The sequence below is a fragment of the Sinocyclocheilus anshuiensis genome, unplaced genomic scaffold, assembly GCF_001515605.1.
Source record: "Sinocyclocheilus anshuiensis isolate Anshui unplaced genomic scaffold, SAMN03320099.WGS_v1.1 scaffold1371, whole genome shotgun sequence".
Lineage (NCBI taxonomy): Eukaryota > Metazoa > Chordata > Actinopteri > Cypriniformes > Cyprinidae > Sinocyclocheilus > Sinocyclocheilus anshuiensis.
In genome coordinates, this window is record NW_015539833.1 from 712,697 (window position 1) to 731,048 (window position 18,352).

The 18,352-nt window shown below is 38.5% G+C and overlaps 1 protein-coding gene, 1 long non-coding RNA gene and 2 other non-coding genes across 4 annotated transcripts in view; 1 reads left to right on the forward strand and 3 right to left on the reverse strand.

Moving 5' to 3' along the window:
* LOC107684272 (testis specific, 10) overlaps positions 1–11,073 on the forward strand; it is a 19,093-nt gene extending 8,020 nt beyond the window's left edge. The window contains exons 7-19 of the mRNA XM_016480503.1: positions 4,155–4,306; positions 4,412–4,527; positions 5,064–5,218; positions 5,323–5,378; positions 5,531–5,551; positions 6,574–6,742; positions 6,824–6,934; positions 7,028–7,213; positions 7,433–7,600; positions 10,106–10,308; positions 10,410–10,514; positions 10,667–10,849; positions 10,976–11,073. Coding sequence (XP_016335989.1) covers positions 4,155–4,306; positions 4,412–4,527; positions 5,064–5,218; positions 5,323–5,378; positions 5,531–5,551; positions 6,574–6,742; positions 6,824–6,934; positions 7,028–7,213; positions 7,433–7,600; positions 10,106–10,308; positions 10,410–10,514; positions 10,667–10,849; positions 10,976–11,006 — 1,656 coding nt within the window. The 3' untranslated portion in view covers positions 11,007–11,073. The remainder of the gene's footprint in view (positions 1–4,154; positions 4,307–4,411; positions 4,528–5,063; positions 5,219–5,322; positions 5,379–5,530; positions 5,552–6,573; positions 6,743–6,823; positions 6,935–7,027; positions 7,214–7,432; positions 7,601–10,105; positions 10,309–10,409; positions 10,515–10,666; positions 10,850–10,975) is intronic.
* LOC107684273 (uncharacterized) lies at positions 3,501–17,803 on the reverse strand. Its single transcript, XR_001633835.1, has 3 exons — positions 17,737–17,803; positions 15,566–15,567; positions 3,501–3,511 (listed from the first exon to the last, which is right to left on the reverse strand). It is a non-coding gene; the product is annotated as an uncharacterized LOC107684273 (long non-coding RNA).
* Positions 8,649–8,721, reverse strand: trnar-ccg (transfer RNA arginine (anticodon CCG)). Its single transcript has one exon. It is a non-coding gene; the product is annotated as a tRNA-Arg (tRNA).
* Positions 8,843–8,915, reverse strand: trnaq-cug (transfer RNA glutamine (anticodon CUG)). Its single transcript has one exon. It is a non-coding gene; the product is annotated as a tRNA-Gln (tRNA).
* Positions 17,804–18,352: the final 549 nt, after the last annotated feature.

Genomic DNA, 18,352 nt, shown 5'->3' on the forward strand with positions numbered 1-18,352 from the left:
AATCTTCTACAAAACTCAGTGGTTTTACAGCGAATTGGAGTCTGTAACCTTTCTCTATTGTGGATAGAATCCACGGAGATACTGCGCATGCGCACCAGCTCTCTGCTCGCACAGCAAGTGTGCTCCGCTCCCCTTCGCTCACTGGTGTTGCGGTGGCGAAAAATGGCATTGCAACTCCAGTGGGGAATGTTTTGGTTTCGTTTTCATAATTTTTGTTGTTGTTTTTATATTCTTCCCCGCCCTTGGCCCTTGGCCTGGATGCGTGAGAGTTTCTTTTATTTTTACACCTTCTTTGCTCGTGTAAACATTCTCCTCTGCCCTCAACATTAACCCCGTGGGTGGAGGGAGGGGAATAATTGCAGGGAGTACTCCAGGAACTTGTAGCACTGACCCCTGTACAACTGTGAGTGAACCTGCTGAACTGGCCCTTAAAACACCTGAACTTGGACCGTCTACAGTTAACAACTTTCTCCGTTTCCCCGGGGGCGGCAGAAAAGTGTTGAACTCTGAGGGGGGTGGAGTAGAAAACCCCAGGTGCTGTTTCCTGTCCCCCTGTGTTAAACAGTCCTGACCCTAGGTCGCTCGTCTCTTTTTGCCCCCTTGAGGGTTAGAAGGACGATGCTTTGCTGCAGCCGCAGCATAAGACTGTTTGCCCTTAGCCTGAGCCGGCCTTGGCTGTGCTGACACATTAGCCAGATGCTGGGGTGGTGGGGGGCGATTACCACGATAGTTTGTGTATCCCCCTCTTGACTGTGACATGGAACTCACGCGAGCAGGCTGATAAGGTCTGACTGGTGGTTTCCTTGGCAGGCAGGTTTCGAACGCCTCTCCCTCCTTCTTTCTCAAGTCACACTGTTGGCGCATGGCTGTGACAGTTGAGCCAAACAGTGCCTTGGGATCTACGGGGGCGTCCATAAATTCCACTTTTTCCTTTTTTGAAAGGCCTGAGAGACTGAGCCACAACATTCAGATTGGCTATCACACAGATCTCCTCCCAAAGGGCTGGGTTCGGAGAGCCTGCGTCCACCTGACGGCCCATCTCCTCCAACAGCTCCCCCTGGTATGCTGTCAGGAGATATGTCACATTAAGGGCCCTGACGGCCAGAGCAGAGGATTTATATATCTTTTGGAAAGCCGAGGCTGAAAACCGCTCCGTTTTCCCAGGCAGTGTGGCGCCCGCAGACGAAAACGCTGCCCTGTGTCCTGGATGCAAGTGGTTGGCTACTGAAAGCTCCACCTGTGGGGGGTCAGCTAACCCCAGCTCCCCCATATCCTGAATGTCCAGTCGTGCAAAACCCTTAACAGGCACACGGTGGGAAAATGGTTTGTCCCAGTGTCTTTTCATCTCCGCCATGCATGCCGGGACAGCCGGGATGAACTGTCTAACTGGTGCGAGGCGTGATGGCAATCTCTTACCATCGTAGAGATCCCTCTCTGCCCCTTGACCCACCTGCTGAGAGGGCCAGTCAATGGAAAGCTTGGCCGCAGCCCTACGGCAAACTTCCAATAAGTCTAAATCCACAGCAGAGGAAGAGGGGGGCTCCCCGCTCTGGCTGCTTGGTGGACGAGATGTATTAGGAAGGAGGATAGCATCCTCCTCCTCCTCTTCATCATCCTCCAGAAGATGGGGGGATAATTCCTCATCATCATCGTCATCCTCTCCTGTCACACCAGCAAGGGCATCACCGAAGAGAGGGGGCAGGTCAGGAGCCTGCACATCCATGATATCACCCCAGGTACTAGGCTCTTGTGGCTGCTTAGCTGTCTCCTCTCTGCAGCAATATAAGATTTACCGCGTTTGCAACGTCACCGGTCGGCTTCGTCCGTAAACAGTTGGAACGGTAAATCCAATAATGCGTCAGTTGAGTACAGCTTCCACAATCTTCATGGGGAAGAAAGCGAGAATGACGCAGCAGCGGGCTGCGGTGGGTTATATACCAGGGAGGCGGGACTCCCTGATCGCTGCAGCGATTGGTCTGTCAGTCTGACAGACGTGGTGTAATTGGTGCTTCCGTAGTCGGTCGCGCCTGAGGCGTTCCCATAGTGAGATACCGAACGGATGTTAGAAAGAGAACAAACGGTGGGAAAATGGTTTGTCCCAGTGTCTTTTCATCTCCGCCATGCATGCCGGGACAGCCGGGATGAACTGTCTAACTGGTGCGAGGCGTGATGGCAATCTCTTACCATCGTAGAGATCCCTCTCTGCCCCTTGACCCACCTGCTGAGAGGGCCAGTCAATGGAAAGCTTGGCCGCAGCCCTACGGCAAACTTCCAATAAGTCTAACTCCACAGCAGAGGAAGAGGGTGGCTCCCCACTCTGGCTGCTTGGTGGACGAGATGTATTAGGAGGGAGGATAGCATCCTCCTCCTCCTCTTCATCATCCTCCAGAAGATGGGGGGATAATTCCTCATCATCATCGTCATCCTCTCCTGTCACCCCCGCAAGGGCATCACCGAAGAGGGGGGGCAGGTCAGGAGCCTGCACATCCATGATATCACCCCAGGTACTAGGCTCTGGCAGCTGCTTAGCTGTCTCCTCTCTGGGCTGAGTCTGAGAGGAGAAGCATGGGTCCTGGTTTCCTGCTATCGCAACCCTGAGTCTCCTCTCACGGGTTTTTTCAGGAAAACTAGCACAAATAGAGCAGCCCTCTGGGGTAGATATCATATCACAGCTTGGATGTGCTTAACACCTAAGCATGCTATGCAGAAAGGATGTGAATCCTTAGCCGAGATCCATAGACCGCACGAGCACATGCGAGGGGGAGCATCTTTCCCCCTGAGCTCTCTGCCTTTCTAGCCGTGGCCATAACTCTTTTCACTCTCTTCGTTAGGTAAACTCTCACCGTGACGTGTAGGTTGACCCTCCGGAGCAGTGGTATGCAGAGTTATTTTATTTGAATAAATCTCATCTTTCCCTGTATCCAACACGAACTGAATCGTATTCGATCGGAAAACAGGCTGTTTATTCCCGAGAGTGGAAAAACTCGCCTTGATGCGGACGTTTTTCCCCTCGGCACGAGAGAGATACCCAGCTAACAGCAATATAAGATTTACCGCGTTTGCAACGTCACCGGTCGGCTTCGTCCGTAAACAGTTGGAACGGTAAATCCAATAATGCGTCAGTTGAGTACAGCTTCCACAATCTTCATGGGGAAGAAAGCGAGAATGACGCAGCAGCGGGCTGCGGTGGGTTATATACCAGGGAGGCGGGACTCCCTGATCGCTGCAGCGATTGGTCTGTCAGTCTGACAGACGTGGTGTAATTGGTGCTTCCGTAGTCGGTCGCGCCTGAGGCGTTCCCATAGTGAGATACCGAACGGATGTTAGAAAGAGAACAATGAGATCTTTATAGCAGTATAACAGGCTACTCACATAAAATATATATACTTTAGACATCAGTTGTCACTCTATATCCTCCAATAATATGTCTTATTAAGATGATATTTAAATGCCCCAAAAAATTTTGGGGGGCAAAACATGTAATGCAATGCAATACAAAGATGACTGATGACTTTGATACTTAAGGTGATGATACACGGGCAACTTTTTTGAGCAGTGTTGCTTGGGCACTTTCCCATTGAGGATGGGCAACAAATATCTATCTGTGTACTTTAGATCGGTCGTGGGCCCTGTGTCTCCCCTGGTTGCCCGTTGACGGCAGCATTGACCAGCAACATTCTTATTCTTACGTTTACTTCATAAAAATCAGTCAAGATTTCGCAGCAAGAAGACATGTGTACCATGACCTGAAGATAGACATTTTAGAATTATATTAAACAGTCTTTTATATTTACATTTTTATCAAATTCTATAAAAACCAAATTATATGTCTGAACTTCTATCCACATTTATTTATGGCTCTTTATTCTGCCTGTATATCAACATTTTTTTCTATTTTTATTTCTTTGTTTCTATTGAGTCAAAATGGATACTTTAGTTGAAACTTAAGTGTAATATGTGCATTACGAAACCTCTGAGCAATACAGATTTCCTCTGGGCTATCCTAAAGAAAATCATGTCAGATAGTTATATAGTATAACATACTGTACTGTACTATAACATACTGTATCATATTATACTATACTATAAACTGTAGTTATTTTCATGCACAGTGATTGTTATGGGCTAGTGTCAGTGTTTTGTGTGTGTCCCAGCTGGAGCAGGAGCGAGGGGAACAGAAAAGCAGGCACACTCAGATGAGGGAGACAATGATGAGTCTGGAGGAGGAAGTTCAAATACTTGGGCGAAAACTCAATGCCAGTGAGGAAGAACTCAACCACCTCACAAATGAGTGCAGCAGCCGCAGGTACACCAGCAATCAAAAACAACAAGATGTGTCCATATTTCAAAGCTGAAAGTTTTTAGTTTAATACTTTCATTGTTCATTTCTTTTTGTGTGTGTGTATACCAGACTCACAAATAATCAGTTGGAAATCTCTCTGAGTGAGAATCAGCGAAGACTAACCAGCAGGATTGGAGAGCTACACAACACTCAGGAGAGAAATAAAATGCTGGATGAGAAGAATGGTGAGAAAGCCAGACAGTACCTTTAATCTGTGCTGTTATTAATCAGTAGATATCTCAGGTGAAATTATGCCAGAGCTATGGGAAGAACAAAAATATACAATACCGTTCAAAAGTTTGGATTTTTTTAGAGAAATTAATACTTTTATTAATCAAGGAAATGCTGTTCTTTTAAACGTTCTATTCATTAAAAAATACTTTAAAAAATGCATCACGGTTTCCACAAAAATATTAAGCTGTTTTCAGTATTGATTATAATAAGAAATGTTTCTTGAGGAACAAATCAGAATATTAGAATGATTTCTGAAGGATCATGTGACACTGAAGACTGGAGTAATGATGCTGAAAAATATTTGATCAAATAAATGATCTTGGTAAGTATAAGAGACTTCTTTTAAAAGCATTATAAAATGTTTCTGAGCCCAAACATTTGAATGGTAGTGTGTTGATGAATGTTTTGAATTAATCAGTCTGACAGGTGCAATAATTTAAAAGAATATAGGTGTATAACTGCATCACTTTTCCTTTGTGTGTTTCAGACTCTCTCCTGAGGCAGGTGACTGCTATGCAAGAGGAGATGAACACACTGCGGGGAACAGTCTCAGAGCTGGACCAGCACAGAGTCTCACTGCAGGAACAACTGGAGAAAAAGACCGATCTGCTCAGCACAGCAGATGACCAGCTAGATGAGAAGGTACTACCTACGTTCACACACTAAAACAAATATTTTTGGTTGTATATTAGAATTGCTTGCTTTCCAGTTAGTTAGTACACTTGGTGATATGTTTTTTTTTAAAGGAGAAAACCATCAGGAGCTTGAAACTGAGAACCAAGGATCTTGAGACAACTCTAATGTAAATTCTCTATTAATTTTTACAGATTAACAAACAGTCATGTGTAGTGATTGTGTAGCGTGTGGTGAATGATTCTTTAAAATTTTACAGAAACTTTACCAAAATTCTGTATAAAATAAAGCTTACTGTATTATTTTCTTTTCCTTACACAGTGTGTTATGTTCACCATCCAGGTATAAGAATAATGCTAATGTTGATGTATCATAATTACACTATAGTATATGGTCATAGTTGTTGTTGACTCTAGCTCATGCTTACTATTTGTAGTGCATTATTACATAGGTCAAGTATTTTCTGGAATACTTGATTCTATTTGGTCACTTTCAGCATTGAAGGGTGAAAGCTTCTCCCTTTCTGGGTTTATTTTGCAACAATAACAAACCGGCTGTACATTATCCCTCACATCTGGGCTCAAAATGTATAATTTCTTAGAACAGTTTTGTGTAGTTTCTCCTTTATATACATGAACGTTTACATGCTTGGGGTCAGTAAGATTTTTGTAATGTTGTTTGAGAAGTCTCTTATACTCACCACGGCTGCATTTGCATTTGACCAAAAAACACAGTAAAAACTGTAATATTGTGAAATATTATTAAAATGTAAAACAACTGTTTTCTATTTTAATACTATTTGTAATGTAATGTATTCCTGTGATGGCAAAACTGAATTTTCAGCATCATTACTCCAGTCTTCAGTGTCACATGATCCTTCAGAAATCATTCTAATATGCTGATTTGCTGCTCAAGAAACATTTCTGTTGAAAACAGTTGTGCTGCTTAATATATCTTTTGTGGAAACATGATACATTTTTCAGGATTCTTTGAGTAGAAAAAGTAGAAAGTTCAAAAGAACAGTATTTATTTAGAAAAAGAAATATTTTGTAACATTATATATGTCTTTACTGTCACTTTTAATCAATTTAATGCATCCTTGTTAAATAAAATTATTAATTTCATTAATTAATTTTGAATGGTAGTGTAGTTTCCTTTGTGTTTGTAATACAGAAATATTTAGAGGATATAAACCAGCATTTGCAGTTTTGAGTACTTGAGTGTATGAGTAGGTGATGTATTAGTATTCATAACATCAGTAACAATAACAATAACATGCTGTATTTCCTCAAATTATTTTTGACTATGATTTATGAGTGACTATGAAAATTAGTGGTGATGATGATGTGACTTCCTGTCTACAGAGCTCTGAGGGAGACCGTAGCTGGCAGAGAAAGAGAGCTGGATTTTCTGAGGAGGAAGCTGTCAGACTCTGAAAACAAGATGGGCACAGCGATGAAAGTCAAAGACGCCACATTGCAAAAGAACGGCCAGCTGAGGGAAGACCTTGACAAAGCACATCTGGAGAATCAGGTACTGTACCAAACTGTTTAATGCAAATTCATTGCAATAAATAATGTAAAAAGACCTCCAACTTTCTATATTTCTTTTCAGACTTTACAGCTCAAGCTGGATGAAGCTAATGAGGAAATAGAAGACTTGCAGAAAAAAGTACAAGTTCACATTGCTGATATCTCACGCACTGAAGATCTGTTGTCTGCTAAGGTGGAGTCATTTAAACTAAAAAGGCTGTTAAAACGGACGACAAGCATGTTCTGTGTAGTGTGTTCTTGATTGTTCTTGTTTGTTGCTCTTTAGGAGCGTGAGTGCAGAGAACTGCAAGAGTCTCAAAGGAAAGCGTCACTTCAGGTGGAAAGCTGGGAGGAGCAGGCCAGACATGCTGAAACCACTGTCATTGAACTCCGTCTTGAGCTTCACAATTCAAACTTAGAGATCCTTCGACTCAAAGAAAGAGCAGACAGCCTAGAGAGCAGCCTGCAACAGGTCACTTGGCCATCATGATGTTGGTATTTGTTAATATGCAGGAGATATCTCAACTCAGCCCAAATGCTCACTACAAGACTGAAGCTCATCAAGTTTTTGAAGCCTCACATTGTAGCAAACCCATAGAGTGTGTCCATAGCTAATGTTCTTCAGACTGCTAGTGCAGTTGGCTTTAGATAACTCAGTCTCTCATAAATTGTGGTTTGTTGCTGTGTCCAGGCACTGAGTGCAGAGCATAGCTGTACTAGCCAGCTGTCTCAGCTTAACCGAAAGATGATTCACATGGAGGAAGTTCTGCGTCAGGCCCAGACTGAGCGCATACAGGTGCAGACCGACCTGGAAAAAACACGAGAGCTCTGCGTCAAACTGGACGCCAGCAAAGAAGCTGTGAGTGCTTAAATTGGTTTATAACAAGTAGATTTTTTGTATATTACCTACTTGATGTCAGGGCAACAAGTATAACTTACGGTGGCCGTGAAGTGCAAAGCAGATCACAATTCTGAAAACAAAATAACAAATTACAAACGCAAATGCAAGTCTAAAAAACAAAATAACAATTCAGAAAGCACAACAACAATTCAGAAAACATTATAACAAGTCAGAAAACACAATGACAAATTCGAAAACAAAATAACATGTCAGAAAACACAACGACAAATCCGAAAACAAATGAACAAGTCAGAAAACACAACGACAAATCAGACAAACCGGAAGAGGTAGGTATAGTTTGAGACAGCGCCATTGGTCTGGGATTACTCACCGCTGACTGGACAAGACATCTGTCAATCAACGTATACAGGGAAGAACCAGCTGAAGAACAGCAGAGTCGTGGTAGAAAGTTCGGAAATGGTATTAAAGTAGCTCAGTTTAAATGTATTGTATGAATTGCCCTTACTATGGAATAAAAAATACGGGGTGTCTATTTACATTTAGTTAAAAGTGGTTATAAATTGTCACTTCTCGGGCACCGTAATAACTGCAGGATTAAAACACACGCTATTCAGCACCATAGACCGAAGCTTTTACCTCAGAAATTTTTGCACCACCAATTTAAAGTTAGCCCTTCAAACATGACCCATGTATGACTCAAACCCACAACCCCCAACTCTAGAGTCTGATGCCTTATCCATTAGGCCTCTTGCGTGATTTTGTTTGCTATTAATTGAGTTTGGATTTTTGTAGAAACATCAGAAGTTTATTTATTTTTTTTAAACTACTGTAGAATTTTTTTCAGCACTTCAAACACAACCCAGGTGGCACTTGATCACAATCCCTAGGGATGGAGTTGATGCCTTATCCATTGAGCGACTGGGTCTCTTGCTTGTTTGGTGTTCGCTATTACTTGATTTTGGCTTTTTGCAGAAACACAATGCACATTACTAGGTGTTTTTTTTTTTAAATAAATTGCCATGTAATTTTTGTAGTATTTCAGACACAACCCAGGTGGGACTCGAACCCACAATTCCCAGCTCCGGAGGCTGATGCCTTATCCATTAGGCCACAGGGTCTCTTGTTGTGCTGGTGTGCGCTATTAATGAATTTTGGCTTTTTGCAGAAACACAATGCACATTACTAGGTGTTTTTAAAAAAAAAAAAAATTGCCATGTTATTTTTGTAGTATTTCAGCCACAACCCAGGTGGGACTCGAACCCACAATTCCCAGCTCCAGAGGCTGATGCCTTATCCATTAGGCCACAGGGTCTCCTGTTGTGCTGGTGTGCGCTATTAATAAATTTTGACTTTTTGCAGAAACACAATGTAAACCATTTGCCATAGAATTTGTGCAGCACTTCAAACACAACCCAGGAGGGACTCGAACCCCCAATTCCCAGCTCCAGCGGGTGACACCTTATCCATTAGGCCACTGGGTCTCTTGCTTCTAATTGATTTTGGCTTTTTGCAGAAAAACAATACACATTAGAAGGTGTTTTTGTTATGTTTTTAAACAAATTGCCAAATAATTTGTGTAGTATTTCAGACGCAACCCAGGTGGGACTCGAACCCAAAATTACCAGCTCCAGAGGCTGATGCCTTATCCATTAGGATGCTGGGTCTCTTGATGTTTTGGTGTTTGCTATTAATTCATTTTGGCTTTTTGCAGAAACAATGCACATTAGAAGGTGGGATTTTTTTTAACAAATTGCCATAGAGTTTGTGTAGCACTTCGAACTCAACCCAGGTGGGACACGAACCCACAATTCCCAGCTCTAGAGACTTATGCCTTATCCATTAGGCCACTTGTTGTTTTGGTGTTAGCTATTAATTAATTTAGCCTTTTTGCAGAAACAGTGCACATTAGAAGTTTTTCTTTTTAAACAAATCACCATAGATCTTGTGTAGCATTTCAGGCGCAACCCAGGTGGGACTCAAACCCACAAAGCCCAGCGCTGGAGGCTGATGCCTTAACCTTTAGGCCACTGGCTTGTTATTTTCGTTATAATTTGAGTTTGTTTTTTTGTAGAAATACGATGAACATTAGAAGTTTTTTTTTTTTAAACAAATTACTGTAGCACTTCAAACACAACCCAAGTGGAACTCAAACCCACAATCCCCAGCTCCAGAAGTTGATGCTTTATCCATTAGGCCACTGGAAATTTGGCACACGACATTTCAGTCATCTCACCCTCAGAACGTCAGCCTAAAAGCATCTGCTAAAGGATTAAATGCCAAAAAAAAAAAAGTAAAGTTTTTAAATTCTGAGCAATTTATGGGAGGAACTTATTTTAAATTAGATATTTAATTTCTTAAATGTTTTAGGGGTTTATGCATTTAACATTGTTTTTATGCGAAAACTAAATTGCCTTTGAGAAAATGAAATATAACGGAAATGTAAATAAATCACATAAAATGTCACATAAAAAGCACAAAATGTCTATGTGCTTATATGTACAGGTGCAGAGTGAGCTGGAATCATGCCACTCTGAGATTGAGCTGTTACAGAAGCAGCTGGCCAGCGAACGTCTGTCTGTTCAGACTTTGGAGAGCCTGCTGGTGTCTTCACGAGAAAAGGAGCTACAGAGGCAGCTCACCTCTCAGGAAAGACAGACCGAAATACAAATTCTCAAGGACAAACTCAGCATGGCTGACAGCAAAGTGTGAGTTTAGCACATACACATATGACATTTCATAGAGCACAGCAGCTGTTTTTGTCTTTCTGTCTTCGTCTTCCACTTACTGTCTTCTTCCCTGTCTCTAGGAGTTCTCAGAGTAGGGAAATGGCTCAACTGAGGACACGATCAACCCAGCTGGAGGCAGATCTTGAGATGACCAAGAGACACCTGGCCACTGAGCGCTTTGAACGGTGAGACACAAACCTTAAAGGGATAGTTCAGCCAAAAATGAAAAATCTCATTTACTCATTCTCATGTTGTTCCAGTTCCAATACTGAATATATTTATTTATGGTTTGAATAGTAAAGACTAAGGATTTGAATATCCTGTCCATGTTTATCAGGGAGCGTGCAGTACAGGAGCTGCGTAGGCAAGGACTCTCAGCTATTTCTCCTGTCCTCTCCTCCACTATGCGCTCCTCATCCACTTCCCGTCGTCACTCTCTGAGTCCTCACAGATCATGGTCTCCAGAACGCTCTCATCACAGCACACCTGACCCACTGCTTGTGCCACATTACCCTGACAGGTGCACGCCAGTCGTAGATTTGTCATTCTAGGTTTAAATGAGTAGAAATTGGAAGTGCTGGTTGCTTTGTTCTGTTTATTTAGTGCATTAATTTGTAATACTTTTTATCTGTTTATTCTTTAACAGGAGTCTGAATTTCAGGGACCTTTATGACTGAGAAGATCTCAATACTCCCATTTTGATGGCATAATTCATTCATTTCATCTCCTTAGGTCTTGGATTCTGAAGACAATCAATAGACTCTGATCTCTGATTTTAATAAATCAAATGTTTACCATGATTTTTACAGTTTTGCTGAAATTGTTTGACATCGACACACAGTAAAGTTGAAAATAGTTTTGAAGTGGTTTGATGATAATGGATTTTTTATATGTTTCGGGCATATTTCTACAAAAATGTGATTCTGCTTGATTCATTTTAATTTAATTTTTGATTTATTTAAAGTGTAGTTTGTGTGTGTGTGTGTGTGTGTGTGTGTGTGTGTGTGGTGTGTGTGTGGCACAAGTTGCCAGTCCTCTTGAATACAAATCTCCATGTTTCTGTGTTGGGATGTGTTTCTCCATACTTTACTCCTAGACTACTTATTTATTAATTAATTTAGTAGTTATTTAGTCATTGATTTCTTATGATGAAATTTCCTTTGTGTGTTTTGATTTTTTTTGTTTTATCCTTATCCTTATCTTTATTTTTGTTTTATTTATTTAGTAATAGTAATCTTCCTCTTTATAATCGCTTAATTGAAAAACATAAATAAATGACAAGCAGAAAAGGAAACGCTAACCAGTGTAATGCTCAATAGAAGAAGCGCGACTTTTAAAAAAAAATTGATTTCCAACATATAATATAAAGGTACTGAACAAATATAAACTACAACAAATAAATAGAAAATATACAGTATAATATAAATAAAAAAAAATAATAATAAAAACTAAACAGAAAAAAGAACCGGTATGAGATCATCATATAAATAACATAAAAGCTTCACAAAGAGACCTAGTGCGTTTTGCTTTACTGTTTTTCAACCCAAGTAGTAACTCAATATAATTTTTCATATCTATCTGAAATAACAAAAAGTTGGGTTTTCCTTTAGCCCATTTCTGTTTATGTATATGGTATTTCCCCATAATCAAACAAAGATGAACAATAAAGGCCACATTTGGTGGTAATCTTTGTCTATTCAAATAAAATAAAAAAACATATTTTTCAGAAAAGTAAATTTTCATGCCTAGGCATTTACAAGGGAAACATTCCAAATCTATCCAAAACATTTAGCTATAAATGCAGTTAAAAAATAAGTGCACAACATTTTCTTTCTCAGTCCCACAGAAATCACATATAACATCTGCATCAGTACGAAATCTAAGAAAAAGAGTTTTAACGGTACACCAGATGGAGTATTTTAAAATGTTCTTCTCTCACCTTATTTGTTATGCAATATTTTTTAGGCAGCAACCATGCATATTTCCAGTCAATGCACTCAAATTTAGAATGCCAGTATGTTTTAGAAGATATTGCATAATAAGGTGAGAAAAAATACATCTTTTTCAGAAAAGTAAACTTTCATGCCTAGGCATTTACAAAGGAAACATTCCAAATCTATCCAAAACATTTAGCTATAAATGCAGTTACAAAATAAGTGCACAACATTTTCTTTCTCAGTTCCACAGAAATCACATATAACATCTACATCAGTACGAAATCTAAGATAAAGAGTTTTAACAGGGTACACCAGATGGAGTATGGAGTACTTCTCTCACCTTATTTGTTATGCAATATTTTTTAGGCAGCAACCATGCATATTTCCAGTCAATGCACTCAAATTTAGAATGCCAGTATGTTTTAGAAGATATTGGGCTGTATTCTGTTAGTAACTTCCTGATAAAGTAATTATTCCATTTTCTATCATTAATAGTAACTCCGTTAATTGCAACATCAGGTCTGAGACTCACAGTCTCCTTATTCACATTTCCTTTAAACAGACATTTTAGTCCGGATGGTATAGCATCAAACACTATACAATATTCTTTAGGGATTATTGGAATATTATACCTTTGAAGAAATTCTATGTAGGTATACAGGTGCCCATTTTCATTAAATAACTGTTTAACAAATATAATACCATTGTCTACCCATTTTTGAAAAAACAAAGTTTTATGTTTAAACATTATATACCTGTTATTCCAAATTATACATTTATTTGGAGAGAAATTATGCTTATATATAAGCATCCATGAGAGTAGCACCTGCTTGTGAAAATTACGTAATCTAACTGGAATCTTACTTATTTCAAAGTTGCATTGCAACAGAAAAGCAACACCAGACATCTTTTCAAAGATTAGATTAGGAATTAAATACCAAATTGTATTTTTATATTGAAAGTAATTATTGATCCATCTATTCTTTAAAATTGCACTTGATGTGCTGAAGTCAAGCACATTTAAGCCTCCATTACCAACCGAATTAGTTAAGGGACCTTTTTTAATGTATGAGATCTATTTCTCCAAATGAAATTGTAAAGATTTTTATCTACTTCTTTAATGATGTTATTAGGGACTTCTAGTGAAATAGCAGGATAGAGCATCTATCTATCTATCTATCTATCTATCTATCTATCTATCTATCTATCTATCTATCTATCTGTCTATCTGCTGCCTGTCTATCTTGTATTATGACATGAAGTTGAATTTAGGCTCTCTTGTATTGTAAAATCCACTTTCAAAGCAATTTTAATTTTATGCCGATGTTTTTCTCTAAGGAGAAGAATGAGTCTATCTATCTATCTATCTATCTATCTATCTATCTGTCTATCTGCTGCCTGTCTATCTTGTATTATGACATGAAGTTGAATTTAGGCTCTCTTGTATTGTAAAATCCACTTTCAAAGCAATTTTAATTTTATGCCGATGTTTTTCTCTAAGGAGAAGAATGAGATAAAACATTTGAGAAGGTAAAGTTGAAGAATAAGGCCACCATCAGATAGAAAATTTGCAAATGTTTGGAAATTTGGAAAGAAATGAGGCTGTCAGAGATTTTAAAAGAAGCTCAATTCCACAGTTCTTCAGCTGATTTTAAGTCTGATTTTGAAATAGGTTTTGAATGAATAACTCTGTGCATCAGGCCCATGTTCACTGTTATTGTATGATGTCATGCAGTTGTTAGGGTAGTGTGTTTAGTTGAAGATAGTAGATGATTATAAGGCACATGGTTACTGTACATGGCAGTGCCCATCAACTTTAATGACTGACATATAACTTTATAATCCAAATGAATAAAATAAATAGGGATGTAGATGTTTCCTACAGTATAATGTATCATATATAACACTATATATCAGCAACCGACAGAGATATTCATTTATAATTTAAGATGCTATATATGTACATACAGTAAAATTCCTTTCATACGGCTGTTTATCCAGGGATTGTGTTGTGATTGATCTCCTACATTTGTATTAAAACAGATGTGGGATGTTTTCTAGGAAGGGAATTCTGTGTCTAGCTCACATTCAGGTGATTGTAATCCAAAGGTCAGTTCGTTTAAGATGAAAGCAATGTTTAGGAGGGGTCGGGTATCTTCCAAACACAGTTAATGTTCAAGCAGATCAACAGTCACTCTCTCTGTTGAGAAGTTAATGTTTGCAGAACAAACAAACTGTCATGAAAAGAAAACAGAGTCATACGGAACTTCAAGGATAAAAGTGAGTGAATAAATCTTACAGATTTTCGTAATGTTTTAGAATTATATTAAAAACACTAGTACAGGAGTGACTACAACAGCAATGGGACGTTTCACTGTTTGTATTCTGCCGCATATCTGTGTTCACGCCATTCCAGTCACAAAACGTACTATGCTGTACTATAATTAATGCCCTACTATGTTATTTTTGTTAACTTTCATAGGCTAGCATCTAACAGGAAAGTTCTCAGAACTTTGGCAAACAAACGTTCTTCTTGTAACATTAACAGAACGTTTGTTCAGAGTTCTCTCTTTTGTATGCTCAAAACTTTAGCACAAAAATGTTATTTCACAACATGATGGAATATTAGGAAAAAGTTCTTAGAACATTTTTGTTAGCTACTTGAGAACGTTCAGAGAACATTCAAAAGTAATGTTCCCATCATGTTTGCAAAATTATAAAATGATTATAAAATTATAACCAAGAAGCAATGTTTTAAAAACGTTTTTACGCTGCATTTTTAAGAATCAGAAATAACGTTTTCATAACTTACTGGAACATTATCAAAACATACTGTTGTTAGCTGGTTATATCCTATTATATGTCTCATATACAACCTGAAAAAAGCGTAACAAAAGTTTGTCAAGGGATTTTAGTGAATGCAGTGAATGTGGCAAAAGCTGTACAGTGATGGGCTCGACGGTGCAGATTGCATTTAATCTTGGTAACGGTACTTGAATTGACGCATTCATAACTGAAGAAAAGAGAAGGTAGGATCTGAAAGAACAAAGCCAGAGAAAGTGCGCCGGAGTGAGAGAGATGGCATTACTGGAGCAGTCTCAGGGTGTTGGCTTACACTAGGTCAAAACAGCTGGTTGCCTGCTACAGTACATAATGTTGTCCCCTTCGTTGGTTGCTCATAGACGATTAATTTAGCATCTTTAGGAGCAGCCTGAAAGGTCGATTAAAACTTGTTGACATTCGCAAGTTGTGTAAGCTGTTGATTCAGAGCTTATTTTTGGAAAGGTCTTCTGGGAAACTCCTCCGCTGTCACCTGCACTGTTTGAACGTAAGCTAACCTGTCTGAGGCAAACAACGTGGAAAGGAAATTGGTGTCACACAAAACGTCTCAGGTTACTTATGTAACCATGGTTCCCTGAGTAGGGAACGAGACACTGCGTCCTCTAGGGGTCGCCTCTATGTCCTCATAAATCAAAACTCATGCTGCCTTCATGTGCTATCGTAAATTTCCTTCTTCCCACTTTTGAAGTCATAATTACACGTTTGTTGTGTTCGAATGCTTTGTTGTCGGAAAGAATAGGAATCATGGAGGATGCCAGGTTCATTCTTGGCTATTTCTTCTGGGAAATCTTATTAAAGCCAAAATGTATTGAACATATTAAGTCAACATCCAATCGATTTTGAATAAAATGTGGAAAAAAGTAGTTAGTTGGCAACCATATAAACATTGCTCACACTATCTAGACACTATCTAGACAGTCCAATAAATGCAGTTTCGCAATGTAAAATACATATGTGTCAAACGGTTATTTATATACGTAACTACGCATGACTTTAACAGCACGAGAAAGCAATGCATATGTTGTGGGAAAAATGAATAAATACAGCAATAGTTCTCTCCTCTGCCAAGTTTCTGGCCTGTCCAATTTAGAAGCTCAGGTATCAAAAATTATATTTTTCCCAGTTTCCCAGTCAGAAATACAACTTGAGAGGCCGTTCATGTACAATTTCCAATTCCAATTGCATGTGAAGGCAGCATTGAAGTCAATATAAATATGTTGAGTGCACTTTGTGGGACTTTATACACACATCTCAGCATTTTGCTTAGTTTTTAAATCAGCATCTGTTTTAGTGCACTCTGGGCCACAGAGATATGCAAATACAAAAAAATGCACCTGGCATGCTCAAACCTTTTCAATGTCAATACTGGAACAGGACAGGAAACACAGCTAATGAACTAAATTACATTTTTAATCAAATTTACCTTGGCCAAGTTATTGGTAAGAATAACCAACTACACAGGGGGTGGGATGTCATTGTTTGTTGGCATGCATCTGGACTTGAAAGAACATTGATGCCAGCCTTTGCCTTTTTAATGAATGCAACATGACATGCCAAAAGTCTGAACAGCAGTACACAACCTCATCCTATTCGTTGGTGATCTGTAGTTGAAAGTGAATGTTTAACTGCATCCCAGAGATGCTTCAGTGAGTTATTATCTGGCAAGCCAGGAGGCCGTTTCAAATAATTAAAATCACTTTATTGTAGAAACATCGTAGGGACAAGAGTAAAAGTGAGTTACTTTTTTGCAATATTGCAGTCATGTAGTGAAATTATAACACAATATACATGTATTGTCTTAAAATGTCACCACAATGTAAGATGTACAGAATATAGAATATATTCACTGTAAACGGTATTTACATAATACACATTATAACATAATAAAAATACAGTATATACTGTGTACAAAATGTACAAGTACTTACCAGTGTAATAGTGAAATGGTTTAAGATTCCGGTTTTTGGCTCTAGGAGGCATTTGTAGCTTGGTAAAAAAGCCATGGCCTTGTTTCAACTCAACCTATTCAAATTATAAACCACTATGAATGCTCTTCCTACAATATGATATTCAGATCATTTTTCATTTCAGAAAATGGAATGAAAATTTTTGGAATTTCATTTTTTTCATGGCAATTATTAAAGCCAACAATCACTTTAATATTTAGGTGAAAAGCCACCTCTCTACTGTAACTATGAACTCTTACAGAGGAAAAAGATGCTTTAGTAAGAGCTTTTACTACAGATCGTTGAGTTTTTAGAGGGACGTTCCTTAAGTTCAAAGAGTTGACCAGGTCAGGAAGGTGTATGCAAATAGACAGAAAATAATTTAAAGGAACAGTTCACCTAAAAATTAAAATTCTGTCATAATTTACTCACCCTCATGTTAGTCCAAACCGGTATGATTTTCCTTCTTCTGTGGAAAGCAAAAGGATCAATTTAGCATTACACTGAGTAACCAATGAGAAGATCCCAGTCAGTTTTACAACATCTAATTTACTGCCCTCACATCCTGTTACTATGAAACTCTTTGTTTCTGCTCTCTCTTTCTTTCGCTCTTTCTCTCTCATAGACTTTCTCTGTCTCTCTTTCCCTAACGCTTCCCGCCATGCTATAATCCCTTCTTAAACTTCATTTGCAGATGTCAGTGATCTAAAACGATCAAGGACTGGAGACCACCACAAAAAAAAAAAAAAAAGCCAAAGAAGAAAACAAAGGAAGCTCTCAGACGTGGAAGATAATTCTGCATCAACTTAAAGCTTCTGGTAAGTTTAGAAGTTTCTATTTAAATTTTTTTGTTCATTTTCATTTTACAACCAAATCAGGAATGTATTTCATTAATAATAAAGTATGAATCCAAATTGGAAATCTGGGAAATTGAAAGGTTTTAGAATTCTGAGAAATTTAAAATGAAGCATGATATATGGACATATTCTGCACTATTTCTTGGTCTTTAAACAAATAAATTTTTCGAATAAACTTTTTACTTAAATTGTTATATTATAGTATATTATATTTATTATATTATAACATATTTTGCAATAAATTGTACAGAAATAAAATAAAATAATAATTCCAATAATTTTACATTTTTAAAAATTGGAGAAATGCAAAATTACGGAAGAGGATTAGGGCCAAACAATAATAAAAAAAAGAAAACCTTCTCGAGATTAAAGTCATTATAATGCGAGATTAAACTCGTTAAATTTCTAGAAAAATGTCGAAATAAAATGTTGAGAATAAAGT